This window comes from Aptenodytes forsteri, unplaced genomic scaffold, assembly GCF_000699145.1.
Source record: "Aptenodytes forsteri isolate BGI_AS27 unplaced genomic scaffold, ASM69914v1 Scaffold605, whole genome shotgun sequence".
In the NCBI taxonomy this organism is placed as follows: Eukaryota; Metazoa; Chordata; class Aves; order Sphenisciformes; family Spheniscidae; genus Aptenodytes; species Aptenodytes forsteri.
Window position 1 is genome coordinate 398723 of NW_008794427.1, and position 13108 is coordinate 411830.

A 13108-nucleotide genomic window follows, 5' to 3' on the forward strand; every position below is an offset into this window, starting at 1 on the left:
TTGCTTAACCTTTCTTTTTTGCTCTAAAGAATGTGATTAGTAGGTTTTTATAATTATTTCAGGATAGAATGAGAAAATTTGGATCGTAAGTTGGGCAGACTTAAAACAGAACCAGATAAGATCATTCATGTTAGAGATCAAAAAAAATTTGGATCATATGTTTATAAGCATTCACAGTATCTCCTGAGTAAATGCTTGCCCAACTGTGTCTCACTGCGCTGCTATTGGAAATCGCTCGTGTGAATAATTAGCCCACACATCTGGCCTGCAGTGAATCTGCCCATGAATGAGGAAAGCTGACCGCTGCTATGAGTAATAAGGAATCAATTGTTGATATCGGCAGAGTCTTATGGGACAGGCAAAGGTTGGCTCCACAGAAGAAAGCTACAAATATATTAAGTCAAAGCACTGCAAATCCTTTTTATTTGTGTGTTTTTTGCTTGACTTTCTTTTTTTGCTCTAAAGAATGTGATTAGTAGGTTTTTATAATTATTTCAGGATAGAATGAGAAAATTTGGAATGTCGTAAGTTGGGCAGACTTAAAACAGAACCAGATAAGATCATTCATGTTAGAGATCAAAAGTAATTTGGATCATATGTTTATAAGCATTCACAGTATCTCCTGAGTAAATGCTTGCCCAACTGTGTCTCACTGCGCTGCTATTGGAAATCGCTCGTGTGAATAATTAGCCCACACATCTGGCCTGCAGTGAATCTGCCCATGAATGAGGAAAGCTGACCGCTGCTATGAGTAATAAGGAATCAATTGTTGATATCGGCAGGAGTGAAGGGGGGCTTTTTCAGAAAAGCCTGCCCAAGTAGAAGAGTGAAGCATTTGGCATGCTCTGCAACAATTTGTATTGGAAAATGGAAGAGAAAGAGAAGCCCTCAGTCTCTGGGGGAGTCGCTGTGTGCCACAAGCTAGAGGCTGCAAGCTGAATCCAGTGTCTTGAGCAGCGGTAGCCCAGTGAAACAAAGTGCTAAGTGACTATCTGCCACTAGGAGAAAGTATCCCAGTAGCAATCTTTCAGCTCACATGGAGAGAGCATCTGTTCTTGTTTCACTCTCCCTGAACTGTTGCTTAACTCAGTATGCCTCTGAAAAACACAAGGACACAAAAATCAGCATCTTGCCTTTAGTTTTATAGAATTTCACAACCACAGACTTGGGTCCTTGGGCCTGCTTTTTTGCGTAACTGCTAATATGCTATGGCACGCTCTCGGGATTAGCTAGAGGGAGATTCCTTTCTCTCACAGTGCACTGTCATACCCTATGGCAGATTAAATTGCTTCAGATTTATTTTCGTCATATCCTGGCTTGAGAATAGCTAAGGTCTTGTAACTGTGTTGTGTTTCTAAAATTTTTCATGGTATGTCTTTTCAGGTATGTTGCTATACCTCTAGCAAAAGCCTTAGGTATAAAGAATGTAAGACGTGTGAAGCCACAGCCTAATCCTGTTTTAGAGAGTTATTTCCGGGAGTGCTCAAAACATCCATCCCAAGTAAGGATTCTCATTCTTTTAAACTAGTTTTGGTTTTGGAAAATCCCAAGTCTTACTGTTTCAATCAGCTATCAGCAATGACGTCATGGGATGAGTTCCAGCTGATTGACAGATGACTAAATTTATTTGGGTTTTTGTTGCTGTTCTGCTGACAAGGGTATATGGCATCCAAAACAGAAAATATGTTTAAGATGTTTAATTTTCTGGCATGCTGCTCTAGGTTACGCTGTTAATATTATTTCCAGTGAAGATCAGTGTTCCATCTTTAACTCATTCTGCCTGGAGAAAACATCAGCTGACATCTGTTGTTGGAAAGTGGTATCTCATTTATTGCAAGCAATAATATTGGAACGCTGACATGGAAGCCTTTTGATCCGTTATATTGCTGCATACTTAATCCTGGCTTATGTGAGAAAGAAAAGCAATCTTTCTGTTACCTTGCTGTTTGTTTTTAAATTTGAACAAGAAAAAAATAATAGCCAATGTTTACCATCTCAAAAAATGAGGTAACTTGATTGTTGATGGGAAACAGGTACGTTGCTGTGAATGCAGCCTCAAAAAGTTCACTTACCTAAGTACAGATACCAAACAATTGCAGTGTTCCTACACTGTTTTTGAAAAGAAATATGTGCTTTCTAGTAATGAGGGATATTGATAGTTATTGATACATGGAACTTTGCTTTCTATCCCTAACTCTGCTATTCTCTTACTGTGTCTTTTGTCTGATATCATCAGGAATAGATGTGTTTGTGTTCACATATGAGCTTTGAGCAAGTATCCTGATTTCTTTGTTTCACGCCTTCCTTCTGCATGAGTACAGTTTGACGATTAATCTCTGAAAGGAAGCACAGCGCCTTTATACTCATCAGTACATGGGAAAGATTCAGGCTGCCTCCTTTTTTAGGTGTTCAGCTTGGGGACCAGCATGCCTGAGGGAGCATAGAGAGGCCTGGCTGGCGATTGAGGGCATCTGGGCTCCACTGTCGGTCAAAACAAAGTTGTATTCCTGCATGGCAAGTAGAGAGCTCTCCAGCCAGCAGGATGGGCTGAACACAGAGGCTGTTTGTACTCCTGCCCTCCCCGGGAGCTGAGATGCCTTTGCTCACATATCAGAGCTTTCTCTGTGGGTAGGAGACTAACTGAACTGGACTTACCTCGGTGGAGGCAGCGCTGCTGCCACCCACTATTTGCATGCTAACCTTGCGGGGAAAGCTTCCCCAGGGATGAGTCGAACACTACCTCCCCTCCTGCAGCAGCCCCAGGGGATGTCAGCCCACACTTCCGCACTTCAGGATGGAGGAGAGGGAGGAAGCCTACAGGCTGCTGCACGTGGGGCAGTGAGCACCCAGAAATGCAAGAGTCACGCTGCCTTGTGCTTAGCACATGCTAGCATGGCTGCACAGCAGAGCCACTTCACCTTCAGAGCACGCATAAAGCAGACACCTGACTGTTGCACTTGAATGGCTAGATGCATTTCTAGGCAATGCTGTAGCCCTAATTTATTTTTAGGTGTCAAAAGGTCATCTGGATTTTGCTCAGTAAGATTAATTGACTTGCCCTGTACCACAGAAGTACATTGGATTTGAGAACAGAGCTCAGGTCACCTTAATTCCAGGCCTGCATCTCACCTACGAGACTTACTTAAATATAATATAATAATTAATTATAATTAGGTAAGTTACTAGATACATGTGTTGATACATGGCACTTCCCCCTCCAGCCCAACCTCTTGCTTAGCAATAGAAGTTGCATCTTTGAAACTATCAGAAGCCACCAGAAAGACAATAGCACAGTTTGTGGATCTGTACATTTTATGCCTGCTTTATTTATATAAATTAGTGTCTCAAAAATTCAGGTTTCTGTGAGTGTCACTCAAAAATTAAACCAGGAAGCCTGCAAGGTAAACTCCCATAGATAGTTAATATTAGTAATATTTTTAAATGAAGACCTTACAACAGTGGGAAGCTGATCTTTGAACTACAAAATAAATGAATGACACTGGAGTACATCTTGTTGCTAATACTATTCCATTTTTTGCAGTCAGAGATTCAAGGCCTTGCCAAAAAGTGCAACTGTACAGTCCATTTGGTGGAAAAGTGGTTTAGGAGACGGCGGAACCTTGAGATCCCAACAGTGCTTCGGAAATTCCAGGAAGCTTTGTAAGAAAAGACAATGCTTTTGATTATTATGGGTTTTACTGTTTTGAAACAAACGATTGAGGTCCTCAGGTGCCTTTTAAGGGGGACTCATTTCCAGAAAGCTGGGTCTGTCTGACAAGGGTTTTGGTTTGTGCATTCACAAACAAATGGAAAGGATCTAGTAGCATTTCTCCAAATGGTATGACTTCAAAAGATTAGGTTAACAGTTTCTCCTGAAAAAAACCCCTCAAAAATATTTTACAGTTTTCTTCATTGTGTGATAATGGACTTATTTGTAGGCTCCTGCTACATAATGCTTAATGAAAACGTGCAGAGAATAGGAAAATATTTTTCTGTCTGCTAGTAATCATAGGGGAACAAAAATGCTTATTCACTCTTGTTTATATATGTATCCATACTGTCATCTTGGGATGCTATTATGTGTACAGAAGTCAGTTCAAGAGCAGGAATCATGGCATCTTAACTAAATGATAGGTGTCATGGCTTGAACATGGGGTACTGTGCAAAACATGAGCTCAAATACACTGATGAGAATGGGCCATTGAGCAATTTTGAGTGATGATAATTTATATGTAAAAAGTTTCAAAACCTCCTGCATGTGATTGAAAACTGGAAAAGCATTCAAGAGTCTGATTTTTCACCAATGTGTGAGAACTTCCCCATACCTCGACATTTTACTATTTAACTATTCCAGTGTTAGCCAAAATCTCATACAAATTGCAAATCCCAAAATGGGCATGGCTTTACTTACATAGCTTGTCCCTTTTGGATACTGAAATTAACTGTACCAATGTAAAAACATTTTCCAAATGTCCTATCTATTTGGATTTTTGCCTAGCATAATTACATTGGCAAAAATTCACAGGATTATAATATTTAACCTCTTTTAGTGTAGATTAGCTTAAGGAATGAGGGTTAAAAATACAGCTACAAAGCTCAGAGTTGAGTGCTTTATCAAGATTATTTTCAGTGTGAACCAATGTGATAATGATTTGATGATGTCCTCTGTTGGGCATAAATCCAGTTGATGGACGTACATGTGTCGCTCTGAAGCCTAGCCGAGTTGAGTACTGTCCTGGCAAACCGACATCCATGGTTTATTTCTCCCGTTGTTTTGTGGATCAGTTAACTTCGTTTTACAAGTGACAATAAGATTTCCTGCTATTGATAAAAGGCCTACCTGCCATGGATGCATGTCTCTAGTAAGACACAGCCAAAGACTGAAATTAAAACTTGCTTGGCAGCTTGAGTGAGAATGAAGCAAACAGGTTTCTCTTGTGCAATTTTGTGAACCTTGCTCTGCTCTTTATCAGTGAATTTAATTGGATATAATTCTCAAAGCAACAAATGAGGAACAGAGTTATTCCACACTAGTAGTCAGTGTTATGAGCATTATGAAATTTTGAAAGCCTGCAATCTCCGGGATCGTTTCTCTGAATCACAAGGAAAATGTGATGAGCCAGATCTAAACCATACTTAAGCTATTAATGCTCCCAGTTAAGCAACACTGGGGTTTGGAAAGCCCTTTGCATGAAGCCTTCCCTGCCTTAAAAGACTTACCAGCCTTTAACTTCACGTACTAAATTCTTTTTTTGTTAGACTCAATTGAAGAGAAAAGATTCCTGAAGTTAAAAAAGAAAATTTGTCTGCATAGCTGTTGTTTGGTGCTTTCCCTGGTTTCCAGGTTCAGGGCTTAAAAGGCACTTGGGTAAAATTTGGTGAATTTGGATGAGTTTTACTTTAGGTTTTGTTCACCAAATTCATAAAGAAGCTTGGCTAAATGCAAAATGAGGTAGTGCTCTGGCAGTCTTGCATGTATAATGAGTTCATCTGAAGCCCTGAGTGTTTATTGCCAAGTGCGTTCAAGATATATTTGTAGGGCTGGGGACTAATGGCACAGTCTTTTTGGGTGCTCTGTGCTTTGGATCTGATTCAGAAAACCGCTTACGCTTTACAATCAACACAGAATTAGTCCTGCTATATCCACTGGACTACTCACACCTCCCTTGCTTGAAATAGGAGGCGTGAGGGCAGAATCAGCCCCTGTGTAAAAAGTCTGTCCCACACCATGGTGGTGTTTTTCATAGCATCTCTTGGTTAACTCTGAGCCAGGTATGGCTTGTGGGTTCCACTCTCCCCTTCCATTTGCTCTCCTAATTTCCACCATGTACCTTTGAAGTTTTCTGTCTGCTCAGCGTGTGTTCTGAAGCGTTATTTTGAAATCACCTGAGGAAAGATGCTTTAAGTTGAAGAGTAAAACAATTGTTTATTACCAGTGTATCGAGTGGCAATTTTTAAATTTGTTTTCTTGACTTCTTCTGCAGGCATGAGACATATTAACTTGTCTAGCCTCCACCATTCTATGTCCTCATCTTTTGTTTGTTTGTTTTTCTTGTAAAATGCTGGCTCAGTCTTTGAACATCTCATTCTTTCACCTGGGATATCAGCCTCCAGGTAATGTAGGGCTCAGAAAGGAGGGGCTGCTTTTACCAGACAGGTTCTCATCATCTTCTCTCATATGGCACTTCATTAATGTTTGCCAAAGACCAATTTTCATACATATCTCAATCCATTAGTACGGTGTTGTTCTTGAGGCTCTCTCTCCTCCTTTTTAGCAAATTCAGGTTTTCTGGGAGGCTGTTTGCCGCTCTCCTCTGGGATACCTCTTGTTCTATAAAAATGTTCTCACCGGGTTTGGGGCCATGTGCCTGTCTCTGATCACAACCTTTCTCAGCATGTGAAGGCCTGCAGTGTTTTCCTACTGATCTTGAAGAGCTGCTCTGGGAAAGGTCAGGCTTGTTCCTGCCAAGGAGAAGAGTGGAAAGGAAGAAGTTTTCCATCACCTGTAGAGGTGGGAGTGGGAACGCTCCAGCTGAGTCTCCAGCCGCACCCAGTCCCAGGGACAATACCTCCCACGCAGGCTCCAGAGTCATTACAACGCTGATTGCTGGCTCCAAATCACAGCATCCTGCTCTGACATATATAAGCAACAACACAGTTTCGGTTTGCTAAGATACACAAGAACTTTTTGCCCTTTGCTGACTTACCAGATCGGTGGTGAAAACCTGAAAGTTTTATCTGCCTTGACGGATATCCATTTAAGCCACAAAAAGCTTAGATCAGGCTAAATGCTGGCAAACCTAGTCAAAGATTGAGGTTTATAGTTAATTCAGACCTCTATAGTAAGACATAAACTAATCCAGTAGTAGTTGTTAAAGTTCTGTAGGGCTCCCCTGTTTTCAACAATTGGTGTTAAGAGAGATCAAAAGAAATTAAGCCAGCAATTGAAACAAGTCACTGTTGGTGCTTACAATGTTCAGTGTTTGATCAGGTTGGAAAGTATGTGCCACGTGGCTGAAAGACCTTCTGGAGCCAGGGAACTGTGAGATGTTCTTAGTCCATTGTGAATATTCTAGAGGGATTGATACAGCGGGAAAGGTTGGTGTTATCAAACATTAATTTTTAGGGAATTTATTACATTTGCTGTGACTGTTCTCTTGATCAGCTCATGCCTGGCTGGAAAATTACTGCTGAAGTCACAATCAAGATATCTGTGTTGTGATAATGTAAAATAACTTACTACTTTAGCAATTAGTCAAAGCTTAAGTATTTAAATACTAATAATTCAGACATAGTTAATATGTGACAACCCTTAATGTAGAGTGTGAGGGCACGTTTATGTGAAGATTGTCTGTGATAGACAATGATTTGCAATAATTCTGGCTCAGGACAATATCTATAAAAAAAATATAATGCTTTGTTCTTATTTTTTCATTTTAATTTTGCAGCTGGCGATTTTCATTCTATCTTACATCCTCCATTGCTGGATTTATAGTTCTGTATGATGTAAGTTCATTTTTTAAAGGATTGATACTCTTAACAAAATAAGGACTGTTTTCTAGATCTTCTTGAAGCCCATTGAAAGACTCACTGGTTTCAGTGGCTCTTTGGGTTCAGATCTTTGATGTATGTAATCTAGATGATAGGCTGCAATATGCACTGAGGTTTTACTTAATTTTTAAACTATCTTTTGAACTTCTATGATAGTAATTTATGAGTAATCAGTATTTTTAAGGCAAGTTTTAAGAAGTCACACAGATGGTTTTACAACATGCCTTGTTAACACCTACAAGTGCATTACATGGCCATGTTTTTCTCAAAGGAGGCCATAAACCTTTTCTGGCAGCACTTCTGGGGGTCACAACAATGGTGTATTTCACGGCTATTTATTGAGGTGTGCTGCTGAGTCAGAAGTTGGGAATAACAGAGAGAGTGCTGCTTGTAACTGTGAGCACTGCCTGGGGTGTCATTAATGCTTCTCCTGAGCAACAGAACAGTTCTCAGCATGTCTACGTTCATCTGGCTCTTCTCCCCAAACACCGTTTATCATCATGAACCAGTGATGTGTGTGGCTGGTAAACACAGCAAAATCTAATCACTGTGGCAACATATCTTGAGTAATTGCAGTAATAAAACACACACCCACTGCTTTGGATGATGAAATGACGAACCGGAACATTTCAGGTGTCCTGAAAAGAAGCCAAAACTCTGGGACCAATATAGTAAATCTGAGATGTAAGATCCCTTTAGAAATTGGTGGAGAACAGTTATCAAGACTATAGCTTCTTAGTCTGTTCCACTTAGAGAAGTTTTAAGTATTGAAGAGTTTGAGTTAAGATGACTTGTTGTTGCTCAGCTGATCAGTCTCTGAATCATCTGTCTTCCCCAGAAACCTTGGTTTTACGACATATGGCAGACGTGGGTTGGCTATCCATTTCAGGTGAGCTTTTTGGCACTGGGCCGTTGGCCTCGAGGCATTCCAGGTATTTCCCCATGGGAAGGGCTAATCCGCAGAAGTGCTTCTCCCTCCCATGGGCTCCACCTAGAGAGGTGCGGCACCCAAGCCTTTTGCCCTTCTTTGGTACCTCCTGCTGACTGTTGCAGGACTTCTCTACTATCTGCCTGTGCTGCAATGCAGCCCTCCAGCCAGACCGCTATTATTTCCACCCATCCCAGGTTACCAGTTGCACACAGTAGATGCTATCTGTGTTATGGGTTTCAGTGCAGAACCACTAAGCTCACACCAGTCCTGACGATGCTTCGAGGCACTGCAGAATAGCGTTACGCAAAGGGTTGTGCCGAGCAGCCCAAAGTGCTGTGTGCCTGCTGGGCCCTATTGCTCAGTAGTGCAGGTGGAGGGAGTGCTGCAGTGATTTGGTTTGGCATAATGTGAGTCCCTGCTCTGGGGTTCTCTGCTCAATACTCTGGTTGATTCCCAAGGGTCACGAGGCTCTTGTTTCTTCCTAAAATATTTTATTAACAATCCCATAACAGGTGACTCCAAGTAAACTGCCTCCTTGCCCACCTGCCAGAGGTTCTCATGTGCCCCCGACTCCTATTTTTATAGACCTGTGGCCCATCACACTGCCTTCTTATTCTTGTCCTAGTCAGGGGCCAAGAATAAAAAGAATCCTGCCTCCCAGCTGAGTTTTCCCAGCTTCTTTTACCCGTGGGACCTGATAACCAAGCCTACTTCCTGCCACCTGGGAAACGTGCTGAACCAAGGGAGCAGCCAAGCTCAGCATCTAGCCCTAAGCAGATGCATAGGATTTTAGCATTAATAGCTGACATTTTAGTCATGGGATGTGTGAATGTTAAAAATGTTAATTGTTCATCAAAATGGGTGGGCTTCATTTATTTGCAGTTGTTTGTAATTAAATGCAGAAGTGCTCTGTGTGTAGTTCTCTGACAAAAACATAGAAAAAAGCATGCTAAAATTCAGAGGTGGGGGAGGAACTGCAGAAACTAAGAGTTTGGTCTGAGTAAAGGTTAAAATATTTGGCTCCCAGAACATCCTTCTTAATGAAGCCCAGAACAGGGATTTAGTTTAGTTTAATTTTTTAAGCAAGACTCAGCAGAGGAGCAAAAGAAATGAGGAAAGGAAAAAAGAAGTAATTTCACTTGGCATTCACTTTTTGCTATTCTCAGAGTTAACTGTGCTTTTCTTCGTTACAGACTCTGCTGCCATCCCAATATTGGTACTACATGGCTGAGATCAGTTTTTACTGGTCTCTCTTATTTACACTTGGGATTGACAACAAAAGGAAGGCAAGTGGTCATGCTTGTTTGTAGCTAGAACCTCTGTTTCTGTGAGGGAGGGAAAAAATGTTTGTAAGGAAAAGCACCGTCCTGACACTGGATTTGGTGCAGCCACATGAGGGCAGCATCAGTCTATCCCTGGCACACCTGCACACATCCATGCTCTCCTGGCTGTCAGGGCATCTCTCTGACGAGTCTTGCTTGTCACTTCATCCGCACGGAGACCCTCAAGGGCTGTAGTTGCTTGGCTCTACCTTTTTTCTTCTCTCCTTCACAGGATTTTCTGGCTCATGTCGTTCATCACTTGGCAGCCATTGGGCTGATGAGTGGCTCTTGGTGTGGCAATTACGTGCGTCTTGGAACACTGGTGATGTTTGTGCACGATACTGCAGATTTCTGGCTTGAGGTAACCCTGCCCTCCATCTTTTTTTGTTTTGTTTTGGGTTTTTTGTTGATGTTTTTTGGGGGGTTTTTTGGTTGTTGCCCAGGTTATGTTCAGTGACGTCTTAATCTTTTTGCCACAAGTTTCATACGATCCCTTCCTATCCCCACAGAGGAACGGCTTCAGAGTTTCATAAATTGTAAGATAAAAAAGAGCTACTAGATAATTTAAGCTGATACTCTATTACAGAATCCATTATGAGAAAAGAGCAGAAGATAAGTTCTTCAGTACAGAACGGGGACTGGGAATACAGCTGGCTCCCTGGATTATTCTTGTTTCACTTAAAATTAGACTACATTGGCTAGCCTGTGAACAGCTTGTCATGATACCAATTCTCAGCCAAAATTTTGGCTACTTCTCCAAACTGGCTTAATTTTGTCAGCATTCACACCCCTGTGTTGACTCAAGGGGTACATTTACACTATACACTTCTGGCTGGAGACACTCAAGCTGTCCCTGAACAAAATATCACAGGTATCTACTGGCAGAAGAAAAGTTTATTCCCCTGGACTGAAGGGGAAGTCCCTTCCTTGAACTAAATATCAACGTTTAGAAATGTTTAAGATTAAGAAGTGTCCTATGCTGCACACAGCACTGTGGTCAGAGACTTGCTGCTGGGTTTCTTGGAAGACAAATGCACACTGTGTTTCCTTCGATAGGGTTATCCTGGTTTTATAACACCAAGATTGAGAGCATAGTTTCATCACCTCTTTTGGTGGCAGTGCCAGTGTAAGCAGCCCTTGTAGGCTGTTGTCTGTTACTGTTCATTTCTGCTCCTGATACTCTGTCTGTTGTATTGGAACAACTAATTGTGGGGTCACGCAGTTGGGATTGTATGCATTTAATCTGGACCATACAGGTTTTTCTGGGTTACTTTTAATCCTAAGCTGCTTTGTGGTCCGATTAACTGTGTGGCCTTACAAACAGTTGAGCTGACAACTGGTAGGACAGCACTCAGATGGAAACTGAAGTTGCGTACCAGAATAACTTAAGTCAGCCCTGCCACTCAAAAGTTCATCAAACTGCTGTTTAAAACTTAGGCTTGGCACCTGAAGCTTTGTTCACACTTGAGAACAGCTGTTTTATTCAACCATGCCCAGGGTGATTCCTAAATGAAGCACGGAGAGTTGTACAGTTCAGCTAGGGGAGAAGCAGTAATTATAATCTTTATTAGTGGGATAGAGGGCAATGCTAGGATCTCTAGCTCTCAATAAGGAGAAAACAGAAGCTGATTTAGGCACAGAGGTCAGTAACATGCATGCACCAGAATGCCTGTGTATAAGGGGTCACTGCCATTCCTGAGCATGCAGATATGGCCAGCAGCTTCTCTTTGATTCAGCCCGTTTTGAATCTGGTACAGGAATGAGGAATTACCTCTGTTTTCAAGAGCACTTTGTGTTTTCGTGACGCTTCTATATTCTGATCGGAGAGCTGTTCTTTAGGCCTTTGATACAGAGTCCTTTCCTTTAAGATGAAAGGAGAAATATAAACAAAGAATCTGTTTTGATACTGCTTTATTAGGTATCGGTAAAATCATTGCTTTACATGTCAAACAGGGAGGAAATTTTCTTCCTGCTTAGGTGGAAGATGAGTCCTTGTTTATGAAAATGCAGAATGGAACTTATGTGAGAATATTTGTAATATGTTTGATGGTTTTTATTCAATGCAGGCAGCCAAAATGTTTAATTACGCTCACTGGGAGAAAACCTGCAATATGCTCTTTATCATCTTTTCTATTGCATTCTTCATCACAAGAATCATCCTGTTCCCCTTCTGGTAAGCAATATTTAATGTAGTCACAGACTTTTATTTCATTCCCGTTTCCATTGAGAGGTTAGTATTGATTGTGATGGGAAAAGGAAAGGAATGGATTGTACTTTAAAGAGCAGAAGCAGAGAACTTTCATTATTTAATTTAAGTAAAAATAGTTTTTAAATGAGCCTCTTGAAATCTGCTAACCTAAATAAAGGCTTTTATGTATTATTTAACTTATTTTCATAAATTGTAGTTAAATGCTATGAGCTCCTGCATTTTCGAGGGGATTGAGCTACTTAACTAGGAGAAATCATTTTCCCTTTCATTCCATCCCTCCTGCTGTAGCTGCAAAGTCAGAGTACAGTGTAATTCCTATATGATTGTAGTTAATTTTTTGTAGAGCCGCCTTCTTGCTACCTAGTTCTTGGGGAGTGCCTCACCTCACTCACTCACATGAGGAGCATTCAGAAAAGTTAAGGTGAACCAGTTAATTTATGAAGTCAATGCAAATAAATCATAACTTGCTAAATACTTGCATGACTTTGGAGTGCTAGGATTTAATCTGCTTTGGGGCATCCGCACGGGTGCTTAGTGTGCTTAATGCTTAAAATGTTTAGCTTTCAAAAAGTGTTTAATGTGTTTCACATTCACGGTTTCGTTGACTTGCTCTAGTTTGTCTTCATGCCCCTCCCTGCATGTGGACAAACCCTTAGAGACTCAAGCTGGTTAAATTAATAGTTCTGAACATTGATCAACACAAGGTTTTAATTTCCTGTAGTATTTTCTTTCAGAAATGCTGAGGTCTTTTACTTTCTTGTTATTTTTTGATTAACTATACAAGTGATCTCCAATCATTTTGCTTCACTGAGCTTCTTGTTCTTGAGTTCTTGAGCTTGGAAGCAAAACATGATGAGATTAAAGGGACTCAAAAAGCCCCAAATAATATAGAAGTAGTGAAGTCTGAAGATGGACAAAACATATGTTGATTAACAAAAAGCCCTGTTGCAAAGCCTGTAGGATTTTCTCTGGAGTGTGGATTTCAGATTAGAAAGAATTTGCACTAAAAAAAAATGGCATAGACAAGCTCTGAGTTGCATAGTATCTAGACCACACAGAGCTCAAGATTAGAAAAAATCCCCCCCCCCCCCCCTT

General features: G+C 41.0%; 1 protein-coding gene across 1 annotated transcript in view; it reads left to right on the forward strand.

Moving 5' to 3' along the window:
• Positions 1-13108, forward strand: part of CERS3 (ceramide synthase 3) — a 48309-nt gene that overhangs the window by 15686 nt on the left and 19515 nt on the right. The window contains exons 3-9 of the mRNA XM_009289485.2: positions 1384-1501; positions 3542-3660; positions 7449-7506; positions 8390-8440; positions 9676-9768; positions 10037-10165; positions 11871-11977. Of these exons, the coding sequence (XP_009287760.1) occupies positions 1384-1501; positions 3542-3660; positions 7449-7506; positions 8390-8440; positions 9676-9768; positions 10037-10165; positions 11871-11977 (675 nt within the window). The remainder of the gene's footprint in view (positions 1-1383; positions 1502-3541; positions 3661-7448; positions 7507-8389; positions 8441-9675; positions 9769-10036; positions 10166-11870; positions 11978-13108) is intronic.